General features: G+C 57.0%; 2 protein-coding genes across 3 annotated transcripts; one reads left to right on the forward strand and one right to left on the reverse strand.

Moving 5' to 3' along the window:
- Positions 1 to 859: 859 nt before the first annotated feature.
- Positions 860 to 5,083, reverse strand: LOC129210626 (cytochrome P450 1A5-like). Its single transcript, XM_054836592.1, has 8 exons — positions 5,062 to 5,083; positions 4,932 to 5,026; positions 3,456 to 4,322; positions 2,886 to 3,012; positions 2,233 to 2,322; positions 2,021 to 2,144; positions 1,532 to 1,618; positions 860 to 1,284 (listed from the first exon to the last, which is right to left on the reverse strand). The coding sequence occupies exons 3-8, from the start codon at positions 4,299 to 4,301 to the stop codon at positions 978 to 980; spliced, it is 1,581 nt and encodes a 526-aa protein (XP_054692567.1). The 5' UTR covers positions 4,302 to 4,322; positions 4,932 to 5,026; positions 5,062 to 5,083; the 3' UTR covers positions 860 to 977.
- A 3,138-nt stretch (positions 5,084 to 8,221) lies between these two features.
- LOC129210627 (cytochrome P450 1A4-like) lies at positions 8,222 to 14,508 on the forward strand. 2 transcript variants are annotated; one of them, XM_054836594.1, is made up of 7 exons: positions 8,222 to 8,282; positions 10,073 to 10,938; positions 11,177 to 11,303; positions 11,574 to 11,663; positions 11,752 to 11,875; positions 12,266 to 12,352; positions 13,354 to 14,508. In XM_054836594.1, exons 2-7 carry the CDS (start codon positions 10,093 to 10,095, stop codon positions 13,658 to 13,660), a joined length of 1,581 nt encoding a protein of 526 aa, XP_054692569.1. In that variant the 5' UTR covers positions 8,222 to 8,282; positions 10,073 to 10,092; the 3' UTR covers positions 13,661 to 14,508. The 2 variants fall into 2 exon arrangements, with proteins under 2 accessions (XP_054692569.1, XP_054692568.1); XM_054836593.1 differs by lacking the exon at positions 8,222 to 8,282 and adding an exon at positions 8,777 to 9,179.
- Positions 14,509 to 14,886: the final 378 nt, after the last annotated feature.

Below are 14,886 nucleotides of genomic sequence, written 5' to 3' on the forward strand. Positions count from 1 at the left end.
GCCCGGAATACCAGCAGCTTGACTTTCCCAACAGCAAGGGGTAAAGGTGTCCTTCCTTGTCTCCTTCAGAGCCAGCAGTGACCATGGAGAACGAGGCTTAAGGTGGCTGAAGTTCTCCAACACGCTGGTCCCTCCAGAGGTGCTTTGCTCCAGCCCTGTTCATTTGAAGAATCCCTCTCATTTTTCTGAAGAAAGTACTCTGAGCAGCAGGAGAACCCCCTGGTGATGGATTCTCAAAGAGGCACTAAAGTGCTTTGAGCTCCTTTATGGACAAAGATAAACTTCTCCTGAATGGGATCTTCAAGCAACATGACAAGTCAGACAATTAAAAACATAGTGTAGAAACAGGGGAACAGGCTGTCCTTAGAGGACTTGGAGAAATATTAGTGTTTTTCCAAGATTTCCAAGTTGGGTTTTTTTTTTTTTCCCCTGCAGACACATCTACAAGTGAAGGTAAATTTCAATCAGTGAAAATTTGTCCTCTGATTAGTCCAGAAATAGTGGTACTGGCTGGACCTCAGTAACATCATCCTCATCTCCATCGAAGCTTTGGGCATCACTTCAGTCAAGATCTTAAACAACGATGGAGGCGGTGGGAATATGGCATGGGTTGGCTGTCCTTCAGCTATCCAAGAGTGATTCTAAAAGAATGCAGCCCCATGGTATGCAGACGGTCTGGTTTTGGGTATGTTCCCTTTCCCTCTAGCAGAAGACAGTTCACACACCCCATAAATGTGCTTTGTGGTGCTAAGACTAGATGTGATGGAATAGCCCACGTTTGATGGAATATCCGACACTAGAAATGCTGGAAAATGAAAAAGGCAAGAAATGCTACAAAGTAAACAAGATCAGACAAGAGTTTCAATGGCTTTAGTTTATTATATCATCCCATAAAGCTGTCCCAGACCCAGCTTTGCTACAAGGACACCCAGGTCTTTGCCCCCCGGCGATGTCTGGGCAATGGATAAGCCCACTGCTCAGCTGATGCTCTTCATGGGGAAGCGCTGCTTGACCTGGAAATGCTCACATCTTTTGTGCTTCATGGACAGTCCATAGAGTGGTGTCATGTCCACCTTCTTGCCATCGCAGACACTGAACTCCAGCTGCTGGAGCAAGGTGGACAGGAAAAGGAAGACCTCCCACCTGGCAATGGGTTCCCCAATGCATTTCCTTTTCCCTAGGCCAAAAACCAGCACCTTCTCCCCTTCCACTTTGTTCACTCCGGTCCCTTCAGCGTTGAGGAAGCGCTCTGGGTTGAAGGTCAGTGGATCCTTCCAAAGTTTCCTGGAAGGGAAAACATCGGATGCTGACATGGTGTCTCCTGGCGAAGAGCGTAGGAGGACACTGGAAGGTGGTAGCTCAGAGGGATCAAGGGGAGCTGTCGGTAAGAATAACCATGAGTTTAGTAGATACCTCACCTGCTCCCTTTTCTCTTAAAGCAGGTTGACCCTACATCTGCCCAGGAAGATGACTGTGCAGGAAGGGGCCTACATGTCGCTGCAGGAGGCTTTCTGCCTCTGAAGATACTTACTCATCATGATTCACTTGCCACTGATTGACAAACACGCAGCGGTCCTTTGGGATGTAGTAGCCATTCAGCACCGTGTCCCTCGTCGTGCTGGAGAGAGAAACGACTGTGAGAGTTTAGGAAGCAAAAAGGCTCTTCTGCATCCTCAGGGGACTATTAGTTTGCTCCTGATGCTGCTGAAGTAAGGATGCGGCCCAAAGAGATGGCTTCATGAGGGGCAGTTGCATTGTCCATGAGCTGGATTGGGCAACCCCTACCTGAGCTGGGTGGAGTATTTTCAGCGAAGTCAGCAGAAGGCAAGGCTTGCTCTTTAGGAGCTCCCACACTGCCCTGCACAAGAGCTGTGAGCTCTCCTGTGTTCATGATGAAGCCATCGTTCTACAAGTTGATAACAATCTCCCTGCCTCTCACCGCACCGCTGCCGGTGTGGCTGTAACAAGATGTCTCAAGTCCACCTTGTCCTGCCACCTCCCTTGCAACCTCAGCACTTGCCTGTGTGGGATGGTGAAGGGCAGGAAGGAGGAATGCCTGAACATCTCCAGGATAAAGGCTTCCATGTAGGGCAGCGTACCTCGGTCCGACAGCCTCGGTCTCCTCTCCTGGCCGATGGTTCGGTCTGCAGGAGGTCGAGAGGAGGGAGGAGGTTGAGGTCAGCCCTGGCCAGAGAAGTTTTGGCCCCGGAGAAAAGGGGTTCGTGGACTCACCTAGTTCTTCCTGGATCTTCTTCTGGATGTCGGGGTACGTCACGAGATACATGAGGCTCCAGGACAGGCCAGTTGTCACGGTGTCAAAGCCTGGTCAAAGAGGAAAGCATGTAGATGAGGTCTGTACAACACTCTGGGCACATGCGTTGGCTTGCTGACTAGCCATCACATGGAGCGGTCTTGGGTGGCTAAGGTGGCAGAGGACATCCTGGGCTCACAGTAAGACTTGGGTTTCCATCCCATCGGAGATAACTTTGCTAAAATATTCTGTTCTCATTCATCCTGATTCACCCTTGGGTTATGTCAGGTTTGTATAACTTCTCTGGAATCGGGGGAGTTTCCACAGAGTAAGTCAAAGATGAATCAGTCAATAGACATCTCCCTCAACCAGAAAAAGCCACCTCGGCTTATGAAGCTTGACTGAGCTTCAAGCCGTGCCCTTGGGTTTTCCCTGAAGCCTTTTTCCAGAGCTACTGTCCCATGCTGGTCTCTATGGGTGTCCCTGGGAGGTCCAGAAAGACCAGTGAGCAGGAGAGCGAGTGCTTAGACCCAAACTGTTTGTCTGGTGCTGGACAAAGATGGGTCAGACAGAGCAGGAACACAAGGAGCCCGAGAAAATCCGCAGTAGCTGAGGAACCGGTGGGAAAAGATACCTGCTCCAAAGAGGTCATTCACAAGGTTGACGATCTTCTCCTTAGGGATCTGCGTGGCAGTATTTGCTTCCGCTTTTTTCTCCAGGCACTGCTCAATGAGGGAGTCGGTGATGTCTCGGATGTTGTCCTGAGAGGAAGAGATGACAAGTCATGGCATCAAGTCCACCATCAGAGGAATGGGTGCTACTGACCAACAACCCGATGCTGGGGGAGCCTAGGGTCATACGAGCTCTGGAGAACATAATCCTTCAGCCCCCATGGTCCCTACTGCTTTTGCAACCTATGAAACTGAGGAGACGGTTCTCCAGGGAACCTGAGGCACAGATGTTCAGCCAACAAACCACCCCTTTCACACAGGGCCGTGGAGAAGGAGGACTGCGATACTGGGCTACGCATGGAGAGGCTACAGGTGAGCAAGACTACAGCTGGACACGCTAAATGCAGCAATACCTGCAAGAACATAGATGTGCATTGACATTTGGCTGCAAGAAGAAAAACAACTCGCTAACGGAGAGGGGCAGAGAGCAGGAACACACCTCTGGTGCAGGTGAGGGTCCTGCAAGCTCTTACCTTGTCATAGGTCTCATAGTGCTCTTTGACAATCTTCTGCAGGAAATGGAGGAATCGCTTGTTGAAATCTTTAAATAAACTCATGCTGCGGCTGGGAAGGTACTGGAGCACGGGGATGAAGTCAGCGGGGTTGCCAGAAGCAGCCACATTGTTGAAGTCTTCAGCTACATTCACTATGTTGAGCAGCTCTTGGTCGTTGTGGTCGTAACGCTTGCCAAAGCAGATGGCGCAGATGACGTTGGCCACAGAGACCACCAGGTACCGGTAAGGGTCAAAGCTCTTCCCCTCCTCCATCAGCTGCAGGAACTTGGTGACCAGGTAGCTGGCCTCCTTGGAGACGTGCTCCTCCAGGAGGCAGGTGGACGAGGAGGTGGGGCTGGGGGCGATGGAGAAGGTCTTCAGGGCATTCTGGGCCAGCCTTCTGCGGGCTTTCCACACCTCCCCCGAGTCGGGGCTGAAGGCCAGGCTCTCCCCATCTGCAACATGGCGGAAGCTGTGGAGGTCAGGGCGCCCCATGAAGTCTTCTCCTTGCTTCACCAAGGCTTTCCTGATGGTCTCCAGCCCGCTCAGCACCAGCACGGGCCGGGTGCCGATCCTGACCTCCATCACGTCCCCATACTTCTGGCTCAGCCTGGTGAGGGCCAGGTGCGTGTCCTTCCTCAGCTCCAGCACGTTGCCGAGGATGGGGTAGCCTCTGGGTCCCGGGGGGCTCTTCAGCCCCTTGGGCACGTGCTGCCGGAGGGACTGGACGAGCAGGAAGACCAGGCAGAAGACGGCAGCCGCGAGGAGGACCTCGGTGGCCGAGACGACGCCTTGGCTTCCCACCAGTGACATTGCAGCCTTCATTGCTGCTGGCACGTGGGAACCCTAATGGAGTTAATCAGAAGCGTGGTGAGGAGCCAGGATTAGCGAGAGGTTGAGTCCCACAGATGTTCCTGATGCTGAGAAAAGGCACCAAGTGCCCTCAGACAGTTCAGGGTGATGGAGCTGCCTGTGCAGTTCTTTGGGGTTTTCAAGGGACAAAAGTTGGAGACCTATAAAGACTCCAAACATACCCATCGCTTAAGGGGGACCTCAGCCCCCCTGAAGCATCTGAGGGCACCCCTTCCCCTGCAGAAGACCCCAGCACCCGCTGGCTCAGCCATGGCTCCCGCTCAGGGGAGATGGTCCGTTCGCAACAAGGCACAGAAAATTGCAGCTCGAAAAAGCACAGGGAGGCAGGAGAGGAACAGCAACTCCTCAGCGAAGCTGGCCCCACCTCCACCGAATTTGTGAGGATTTATAGGCAGGAGGCTGGATCTGCTGGGTGGCCACAGATGCGTGGGGGGACAGGGAGCAGGAAAGCCATGGGGCTTGCTGCATGGGCAGGGGAGGGAGAGGAGAGCCTGGTGCATGAATTTCTCCTTCAGACTCAAATTATGACCTTTCCCGGTCCTATATCCATGTTCAAAACCACACACGTGCGTTGTCTCCTACCTGCGGATCCTTGCGATAGACGAGGCTGGTTTTACTGCCCGTGGAGCCCAGCAAAGATAGGCGGAGGGTGTCTGGCAGCTGCCTGCCCTGGGGAGCAGAGGGGATCCTCTCCTGCCTCCTGGACCTTCCTCTCCTGCCTCCTGGACCTTCCTCTCCTGCCTCCTGGACCTTACTCTCCTGCCTCCTGGATGGCCACGTCTTTATATGCGCTCCCGTTGTCGCACTGCCGAGCGCTTATCTCTGGGGGGTCACGGCACGAAAGCCTTGGGGCATAGCTACCCATTAACAAATGGGGCTGAGCAGGGCTGGAAACAGCCCAAGAAAGCAGGGAAGATATTTCCTCAGCTCCAAGGGGCTCTGGGGGACAAAAAGTGACTTCTCCTCCTGCCCGGGGCACGTGCCTGCCCTAGAGCCCGGGACGGGGAGGCAGAAGAGGGTCCCTAAGCCCTGCCCGAGGAGGATGGAGGACACCACGCAGGCATCGCTGCCCCATGGGTGGGATGTGGGTGCCAGCATTCCCCCCAAAGCCCTTTCCTGGGCTGACCAAGCCTGTTCCCAGCACATGGAGAAGGCTGTCACCTCCACGGAGGTGCTGGGAGCTGCAGGCTCCGGCGAGAGGATGTGTTTGCGGCGAGGCATCCGCAGCCACAAGCCTTCTCCATCCCTGGGGAATCAGCCGGCAAGTCACCGTGCCCCGGGGACCAGCGGTGGCAGGACCTCCTGGCCCAGCGGCGGAGCCAGGCTCAGGTTAACGATTGCCCAGGTTCGCGTGAGAAGGCGGCTGGCTCGCTTCCCCTGGCTCCTCCGTGGCAAACAGGCAGCGAGGGAGAGGAGTGGCGGGGCAGAGGGGAGGAGGTGAGCCGGAGAGATAGGAGAGGTGAAAGGGGCAGAGCGGGGCAAGGTTGGGGCAGTTCATCCCTCCGAAATCACAGCGTGCCACCCGGCAGGAGATGTGGGAGTGAGAAAAGGTGCTGCTCGAGCTGGGGCAAAATTCAGGGCTTTGGGAAATGCAGCCGGGATGAGCTGGAGGAGCAGGAATGAGCCAGAGCTTTGGGGTTGGGCTCTTAAGTTTCTATTCAATCTTTGAAAAGTACGGTGGGAATTTGGCCCAGGTAAAAGCTGAGCTAATATTTAATAAAGGCTTTCAACATCTGGTCTAATCGGGCTCATTAATAGCAATGACGCCGTTCATTAACGCTTGGCAAGAACAGTTACAAAACCCTGGCTGCAAATATTCGTTCTGATAATTGCCAGGCACCTCGCAGACCTACCAGCCCCGGCTTCGCCCGGCGATGCCTCCCAGCGAGGAAGACGCTCGGGAGCGCTTTCCGGGAGGCAGGCTGGGGTTTCACAGGAGCAGGGGCGATGTGGGGCTTGTCTCGCAGGCTGGATCCGGCCAGCGTCTCCCATCCCCGTGGATCTACCCGGATTCACTGCATGAAGATGGGGGGGGGGGGGAACAGATTGACCCCCCTGGGCAGCATTTCGGACCTGGGTAGCCTTGCACTGATGGGGAACCCGCACCAGCCTCTCCATCATATCCCAAAGCGCTAGAGAAGCCGGGGAGGGTCCTGGGGCCACAGAGGGGTACACAGGACCCACCTACCCCACTTCCACCTCCCCAAATCCCCTTCCCTGCCCCCCCCCCCCCCAAGGCTGCTCGGTGCCGGCTGCCAAGCCCTGCGAGGGCAGGGTGCCTCCTGATGAGAACAGCGTTAAGAGCTGCTGCCTTGCGTGCCAGGCAGCCTCACGCCCCAAACACATCCTCACCCAGCGCCCGGCTCCCACCCCGGCCACCGCCCCTCGCTGAGCCCTCAGCTCCCCAGAGCTGGCCGGGATGGTAGCCGGAGGGCCACCGATAGTCCCCTGCCCTTGGCAGGGCTCGCACACGCGTGCGAGAGCACACGGATGCACCTTGCTTCCCTCCGTGGGTCACCGCTCCGGGGAGGATCCCGGCTGCGTGCGTGTGCAAGGATATATGCGAGCAAGAGGACGAGGGCGCCTGCAGGCACGCACATATGCGGCAGAACACGTGTGTACGTGAGCACGTGCAAATATGTACACGCGAGAGCATAAATGTGCTGTGCATTTGGAGGCAAGCGAGCTATTTATGCATATATAAGAAACATATAGAACGTTTGTGTGCATCGGACCAGGTGTGTGTTAAAATGCGCACGCGTGCGCTGCAGGAGAGCACGGATGCGCGACCCACGTGTGTAGCCCGTGTGTGCAGCAACACGCCTGTATAGGTGTACGTATAGATGGGCTGAATTCACGTACACCGGCCTCACGCACCGCAGGAGGGACGTGGGTTCGCCGGGAGGCGCGGGCGTGGGTGCCTGCGTGTGTTTCACGAGGTGCCGCGGTGCGTGTGAGCGTGCGCGGAGACATCTCTGCCTGGGATTTATGGACCCGCGTGGTCCGTGTGTCCCGAGCAGCCACGGGGAAAGGCAGCGGGGGGTGTGTGGGGGGGGTGACATTTGCACAGCGCGTCCCCTGGGGAGCAGCCGGGTGCACCGTTCAGTGTCCCCTGGACCCTAAAGGGGACGTTCGCGGTGGCACGACTGAGACCCCCCCCCACTCTTTGCGCCGTGGGAAACCACCCTCTGTACCCTTCCCCGTGGCAGGACGCCTGGCTCCTGGCGAGGGGGACACGCGTGGCGGGGGGGGGGGGCTGCTGCGCCCTCGCAGGTGATGGCAGCATCTCCTGGCAGAGGGGACCGAGCCGACGGCGTACCCGGTGCTGGGGACCCCCCGTGACCCCAGCCAGCCGTGGCGGGGGGCGGGGGGACACACACGGACTGATCCTGAGCTGCTCCGGCGCCGGCTTGACCCCGGGCCAGGCTGCTGGACGTGGGGCCACCGCCCTGGTCCTTTAAAAGCCATTTCCCCACCACCACCACCCATGGCGTGACTGGGCTGTCCGGAGCCCCTTCGCACGCGATGTCCCCAATGCCACCTCTGGGACCCCCCGGCGGGGCGGGACACCCCCCCTCCCCGACCCCCTCTCCTGAGGATGGGGGAGCTGAACCTCCAAACTCTACTTGGTCCCCCCGGGCATCCCCCGCGATGTGCCCCCCCCCCCTCCGGCTGAGCCCCCCCCCCCCATCCCCCCCTCCCGCCCCCCCCGGGGCCGCTCTGTCCCCAGGGGCAGGAGGTGACAGAGGGCACGGCCGCTTCTCACGCGAACCTGGACAATCTTTAACCGGACCGGGGCAGCCAGCGCCGTGACCCCCCCACACCCCCACACCCCCCCGGGGCTGCCCCCGCCACCCCCTTCCCCACGGGGACCCGCTCCGGGCTGTGGGCCAGCAGAACGGCCACGCAGCGTGGGGTGGGGAGACGGATCCGGTGAGTCCGTCCGTCCCCCCCCCTCCCGCCCCCGGCTCCCCTCCCTCTGCTTTACCGGGGAGAACCGGCGGACGGACGGGCAAACCCCCACGCCGGCCAGCGGGATGCGGAGGGGGCAATCGCGGTGGGGAGGGTTGATCCACGCTCATCCCTGCGTGTTCGCGGACCCCCGTGGGGGGGTGATTCCCCCCTCCTGCCCGGCACAGCGCACACCGGCGCTATTTTCCCACGCTCCCGCTCTCCCCGCGGTTGCGGACACCGGGGACATCCCGGGGCTGGGGGTACCGGCGGGAGCGGGGGGGGGCGGCTGGATGGGGAGCGAGGGCTGGGAAAGGTGAGGAGGGGGGGGGAAGCAGCGGAGCCGGGGCGCTGCCCGGGAGGGGTCGGGGGGGGATGTGGGGGGAGAACCGGGGCGCGGTACCGGCGCCTTTAAGATCCTGCCGGTAGCGTGACTGGAGTGACCGGGGCGGCGCGGGTTGCCCAAACATCCCGCCCGCTTCGCACGCGATGCTCCCCCCCGGTCTGAAACCCACGGACGGCACCGACACCCCCACTCCGACCCGTCGGGATCCCCCCCCCACACACACACTTCTTCATCCTCCGCCTCGCCGCGGAGGACACGCAAAGGAGCGGGGATCCCACACCCCACGCGTGGGAAGGAGGCGGGGGGGGGGGCTGCGCGGCCCCTCTCCTGCCACCTCCGGGAGGTGGGTGGGTGGGGGGGTCCGGGTTAGTTATTTGGGAGTTTGGACGCACGTCAGCTTTGATTAGCCTTCGGTCACGTGACGGGAGGTTGGCGGGCCAATCAGGGCGAGCGGCGATGCATATAAAGCAGGAGCGAAGGGCGAGCGGGGTACCTGCCGCCAGGATCGGGCCCCCGGCCGCTCCGCTCCGCAGGTGAGTACCGTCGGGGCTGCCCGCTGCGACGTACGGCCCTCTGCCCGGGGGATGGAGAGGGGTGGCGGGCACTTCCAGCTCCCCCCCGGGAGCCTGGAGGGATGGAAAGCCAGTGGGTGCCCCGTTGTGGGGTGGTCCCCCCTCTCCGGCTCCCCAAATCTCTCGTAGCATCCCTCCCGGAGCTGTCAGAAGGTGGTTTTTTGGGGGGGTCAAGGCTCCTTTTGCCCTGGGGTGGCCGCAATCCGCAGCCCTGGGCTTGGAGAGGGTCCTAGCCAGGCTGCACCCGCTGGGGTGCAGGGGTCCCAGCAGTCCCCCCCTCCCCAAAGGCTCCTCACCCCATGGGACCTGGGTGTCCCACGGGAGGGTGTAGCTCCTTGCCAAAGCCGAGGGAACGTGGGATTTCATACCTGACCTCTTCCTACCCCTGGCTCAGGGATTTCTGATGGAGCAGGGTGCCCACGCTACAGCCACGGCTAGCTTTCGTGGCCACCCATCTTTAGGAAGATTCGTGGCAATGCTGTATTTAGTTTGCTGGCAAGCGGTGGCTCAGCACGAGCAACCAGACAACTCCAATCAGGAGGATTCAGCTCTCCCATGGTCAAGCGCTCTGGAAAAGACTTTGCAGTATAAAAGAGAGGTCCTGTAGTTAAGGGAACGCATTATCTACCTCTGGCACGCAGAGAAAAAGCCGTGGGAATTGTTCCTTTCCCTCCCGGCTAGCAAAAAACTACTTTTAAGTGCAAGCAGTTTCCTAAAGTGCGGAAAACGATGCAGCTCTGCATCAGAAGTTAAACCCAGCTTTCCTGTGTGCAGTTGCTGCTAAGAGCATCTCCAACTAGAGGTGCTCCATGGACCTTCCCTCCTTCATAATGCCCCTTTGGTTTATTACTAAGGTTCCCACGTGCCGGCAGCGATGAAGGCTGCAATGTCACTGGTGGGAAGCCAAGGCGTCGTCTCGGCCACCGAGGTCCTCCTCACGGCTGCCGTCTTCTGCCTGGTCTTCCTGCTTGTCCAGTCCCTCCGGCAGCACGTGCCCAAGGGGCTGAAGAGCCCCCCGGGACCCAGAGGCTACCCCATCCTCGGCAACGTGCTGGAGCTGAGGAAGGACACGCACCTGGCCCTCACCAGGCTGAGCCAGAAGTATGGGGACGTGATGGAGGTCAGGATCGGCACCCGGCCCGTGCTGGTGCTGAGCGGGCTGGAGACCATCAGGAAAGCCTTGGTGAAGCAAGGAGAAGACTTCATGGGGCGCCCTGACCTCCACAGCTTCCAATACATTTCAGATGGGGAGAGCCTGGCCTTCAGCCCCGACTCGGGGGAGGTGTGGAAAGCCCGCAGAAGGCTGGCCCAGAATGCCCTGAAGACCTTCTCCATCGCCCCCAGCCCCACCTCCTCGTCCACCTGCCTCCTGGAGGAGCACGTCTCCAAGGAGGCCAGCTACCTGGTCACCAAGTTCCTGCAGCTGATGGAGGAGGGGAAGAGCTTTGACCCTTACCGGTACCTGGTGGTCTCTGTGGCCAACGTCATCTGCGCCATCTGCTTTGGCAAGCGTTACGACCACAACGACCAAGAGCTGCTCAACATAGTGAACCTCAGCAATGAATTTGGGGATGCGGCTGCTTCTGGCAACCCCGCTGACTTCATCCCCGTGCTCCAGTACCTTCCCAGCCGCACCATGCAGCTCTTTAAGGACATCAACAGGCGTTTCAACTTCTTTGTGCAAAAAATTGTCCAGGAGCATTACACCAGCTTTGATAAGGTAAGAGCTCGGATGCTCTAGGATGTGGGTGGAGATGCCTGCAGCTGTCAGAGGTGCTGCCTGCAAGGCAATGGGGGGAAGAGGATCCTCCCTTGTCTCCCCACCTCTGCCCAGGAAAGCTCCTTGGAGCTCTCCAAGCTGCAGTTAATCCCCCCAGAAGCCGACACTGGCTGGGGGAGGAGATGTTTCCCCAGCCCTGGGTGTCTCTGATGTCTGTGACCCACTGACTCTTCCCCAGGAGCACATCCGGGACATCACGGACTCGCTGATCGAGCATTGCCAGGAGAAGAGTGTAGGGGAGGATGCCCGTGTCCCGCTCTCCAACAAGAAGATCATCAGCATCGTCTATGACCTCTTTGGGGCAGGTGAGAACCTTTCTGAGGGTAAAGCCTTGCTGCTGGGAGGCTGGGTGGGTGAGCTGGAGCTGGTGGGGTGAGGTCCTGGCCACGCTCGGGTGTTTGGAGCTGCTGCTGACCTCTCGGGTGCCCTCCTGAGCAGTGACCAGAGCAGATGGCTCTTCAGTGATAGCTGATGGGGGAACCCCTCCAAGGCAAACATCTAGAGTGACGGGATCTGTAAATACCCGCTCGCCCGTCCTCTTTTGGTAACTAAATGCCTTTTTCACGCCCATCCAGGCTTTGACACTGTAGCAACTGCCTTATCCTGGAGCCTCATGTACGTTGCCTTGTACCCCGACATCCAGAAGAAGATCCAGGAAGAACTAGGTGAGTCCACGAACCCCTTTTCTCTGGGGCCAAAACTTCTCTGGCCAGGGCTGACCTCAACCTCCTCCCTCCTCTCGACCTCCTGCAGACCGAACCATCGGCCAGGAGAGGAGACCGAGGCTGTCGGACCGAGGCACACTGCCCTACATGGAAGCCTTTATCCTGGAGATGTTCAGGCATTCCTCCTTCCTGCCCTTCACCATCCCACACAGGTATGGGCTGGAGCAGATATTTGGGGGGGGTTTTTTGGAGCGAGTTTCTGGGAGGTGCCGTTTAAGCACCTTCGCTTCGACGGCAGTTTCGCTCTTTGCTGGCGGAGGGATGGCGGGTCATGGCTAATACCCTCGGGTTTATAGTTCCCCTTGCTCGGGGAGAAACCACATCCCAACTCATCTGGCTTCCCGAAACTGGAATCTTTCTGCTTGAGGAAGAGCGTTACCCCGATTTGTATTCGGGAGACTAAATATTCCTGGTTATTTCCTAGCCAGCCCTAAGAATATAGGGCAAAACAGGGCATTGAAAACGAAACGCTCCTAGGTTTTTGCCGCGAAGCTGCGGGTCTCCTCTTAACTTCCCTTCCCCTCCGCCCGTATTTCTTTCAGCACGACGAAAGCGACGGCGTTGAACGGCTATTACATCCCCAAGGATACCTGCGTGTTTATCAACCAGTGGCAAGTCAATCACGACGAGTGAGTAGATCAAATCCCCCCGTGCTTACCTGATCCTTTTGAGCAACGTGCCAAAAGCCGAATGGGTCGGGGAGGGAGGAAAAGGCAGATCGGACCGAAAATCGTGTGGGTTTGACGCTGAGCCCAGCCTCGGGTCTCCCAGGCATGGAACAACTCTAGGTTGAGTCGGTCAGCAACTCCCCAACGTCAGGGCTTGCCCAGCTGACACGCAGTGATGTGGTGACATCCGCGACGCACCGGACTTTCCACGTCCGTGCGAGGGTCGGCAGCTTCGGCTGCTGGATAATCGGGAATCGGTAAATCCTCCCGCCAAGCAGCCCCCGTGGTTCCCAGATCCAGTATTTTGGATCAGAAGCTCAAGACCGTTGTATCCAAATAGCCCAGCAGCACAGAAAATATTCTGATATCCCAATATATCCCGGTGAGCAATTGCAATCCTTAGGGCCAGAGAGGATTCCCCATATCCCAGCAGATCTTCTCAGCCAAGACACTGGAAAATCCCACCCGGCACCTCCCAGCAGCCAGGCTGGGACAGGCTGGGAAGTTTTCCTAGGAGGATTCAAGGTGGGGAAAACCCTCAAGTCTCCATCCTTCTTTTTTTTTTTTTTTTTTTAAGAGGTCCTGACTGATTTCTCTCCACCGATCTCTTTTTTTTTGTGTGTTTTTTTTTTTTTTTTCTCCTTTCGGCTGAAACTGCAGGATCTCGAGCTCTCACACGCTGAATTAAATCCATCCCCGGTGTCTGCACGGGCAAACGCAGTCGGGGTTTGAATCAGAGCTTTCAATAGACTGAGCTGATGGGGTCTGACACGTAGTTGGCCTTTTAGATCAGGGATAGAGGTTGCCAAAGCCTTTTTTTTTCTTTTTTTTTGGATGGTGGAATGAAAAAGCATCGCAATGCTTCTCTCTGCGAGGAGATGGGGTTTTTATTTTTTTTTTTTTTGATCGCTGTCCCCGTGGGTGAAAATGTTTTTCTCAGGGGTGTCTCCTTTCTGCTCCAGGAAGCTTTGGAAGGATCCCTCAACCTTCAACCCCGAGCGGTTCCTCAACGCCGCGGGGACCGAAATAAACAGGACTGAGAGTGACAAAGTGATGGTTTTCGGCTTGGGGAAGAGGCGCTGCATCGGGGAGTCCATCGGCCGGTGGGAGGTCTTCCTCTTCTTGGCCACCATGCTGCAGCAACTGGAGTTCAGCCTCCGCCCCGGGGAGGAGGTGGACATCACTCCTCAGTACGGACTGACAATGAAATACAAGAAATGCGAGTGCTTCCAGATGAAGAAGCGTTCCCCCACGAAGAGTTCCCCGTAAGCGTCGCTTCGCAGAAGAAAGCCAGCTCTCGGCATGGGGCGCTCAGCCCGCTTTTTCCTGCCGCTTTCTCTCGAAGCCAACGCGGCCCCGCACTTGCGGTCGTGTCGTTCCTCTCCCGTAAACGCGAGCGGGAAGGGATAAAGCCTTTTTTCCCACCCCACCACCCCGCGGGGCGAAAGTCTTTTGGAGCTCTTGGCAGAGCTGTCCGCAAAACCTTCGGCTCCCGGGGAAGGGGCCGGCGAGGGGTGGGGGTCTCGAGGGGATGCTGAGGTCAGAGCCATCCCGGAGGGGACCCGTTCTGGGCGCAGCTAAATTCCCCGAATAGAAGAAAGCCGTGAACTGAATCCTGTGGGTTTCTACCAATCCTTAGCGACAGCCTATTGAGGGGGGGGGGGATAAAAATAAAAAAAATAAATGAAAAAAAAATATCCGTAAGAGGTGCTGTTTGGAAATCGAGATATTATTAGCTAAACAAGAAGCCTCCTGGAGAATATCGAAGGACTGAAAATAAGAAACAGTAAGAAGCACGGACAATACTTCTGGCTTTCAGACAATGTATTTCCCGTTTGTTTTTTGTTTCTTGGTTTGTTTTTTTGGTTTTTGCTTTTTTTTCTTTTTTAAACTCATATTTTTATTTTTTAGCAAGCAATAGATTTCTATACTCAGACTACTCAAAGGAGCAAAGGTTCGAGGACCGCAGGAGATGCGCCGCCTTACGTTACGGTCCGCTTTAGCCAGCGCGAAGGTGAATTTTCCCGGCAAACGGAGCGGCGATTCCTGTTTGTACCCCGCCCGGAACGCATCCGTATGCCAGGATATAAACTGCACAGTATTTCTAACCCAATAAATAATTCTTAATGAAAGTTGCTGAAGTTTCTTTTATTCTGTTGGGAAAAGATTTTTTTTGGGGGGGAGGGAACCCTCACACACACCTATTTATTTATTTTTAAATTATCCTTAAAAATCTGACTTGGAGAAGGGGTTTTCCTTTATTGTCGGGTGGCGTTAGAAGGAGTTTTTAATCCTCGTGGGTGCCGGATCTCTTTCTCCCTGTGGATATAGAGAAGGGAAAGCCTCAGCTGAGATTTGCGGAGAGGTGACGCTGAGCTCCAGCTCAGGATTTCAATAAAAATCAGGACTAGGTTTTCTTTTCAGTAAAAATCAGGACTAGGTCTTCTATCCCTGAAGAAAAAAAAAAAAAAATCAGTATCTTAAAAACAGCCTTT

Source organism: Grus americana, chromosome 10 (genome assembly GCF_028858705.1).
Source record: "Grus americana isolate bGruAme1 chromosome 10, bGruAme1.mat, whole genome shotgun sequence".
NCBI classification, from domain to species: Eukaryota; Metazoa; Chordata; class Aves; order Gruiformes; family Gruidae; genus Grus; species Grus americana.

Excerpts from the sequence above, each read along its gene's own strand:
- LOC129210626 (XM_054836592.1), bottom strand. The coding sequence starts at position 4,301 with ATGAAGGCTGCAATGTCACTGGTGGGAAGCCAAGGCGTCGTCTCGGCC. Across the intron at positions 3,013-3,455 it reads ACTATGAGACCTATGACAAG|GACAACATCCGAGACATCAC; the intron begins GTAAGAGCTTGC and ends TCTTCCTCTCAG. Across the intron at positions 2,145-2,232 it reads GAAGATCCAGGAAGAACTAG|ACCGAACCATCGGCCAGGAG; the intron begins GTGAGTCCACGA and ends GACCTCCTGCAG.
- LOC129210627 (XM_054836594.1), top strand. The coding sequence starts at position 10,093 with ATGAAGGCTGCAATGTCACTGGTGGGAAGCCAAGGCGTCGTCTCGGCC. Across the intron at positions 11,664-11,751 it reads GAAGATCCAGGAAGAACTAG|ACCGAACCATCGGCCAGGAG; the intron begins GTGAGTCCACGA and ends GACCTCCTGCAG. Across the intron at positions 12,353-13,353 it reads TGGCAAGTCAATCACGACGA|GAAGCTTTGGAAGGATCCCT; the intron begins GTGAGTAGATCA and ends TTTCTGCTCCAG.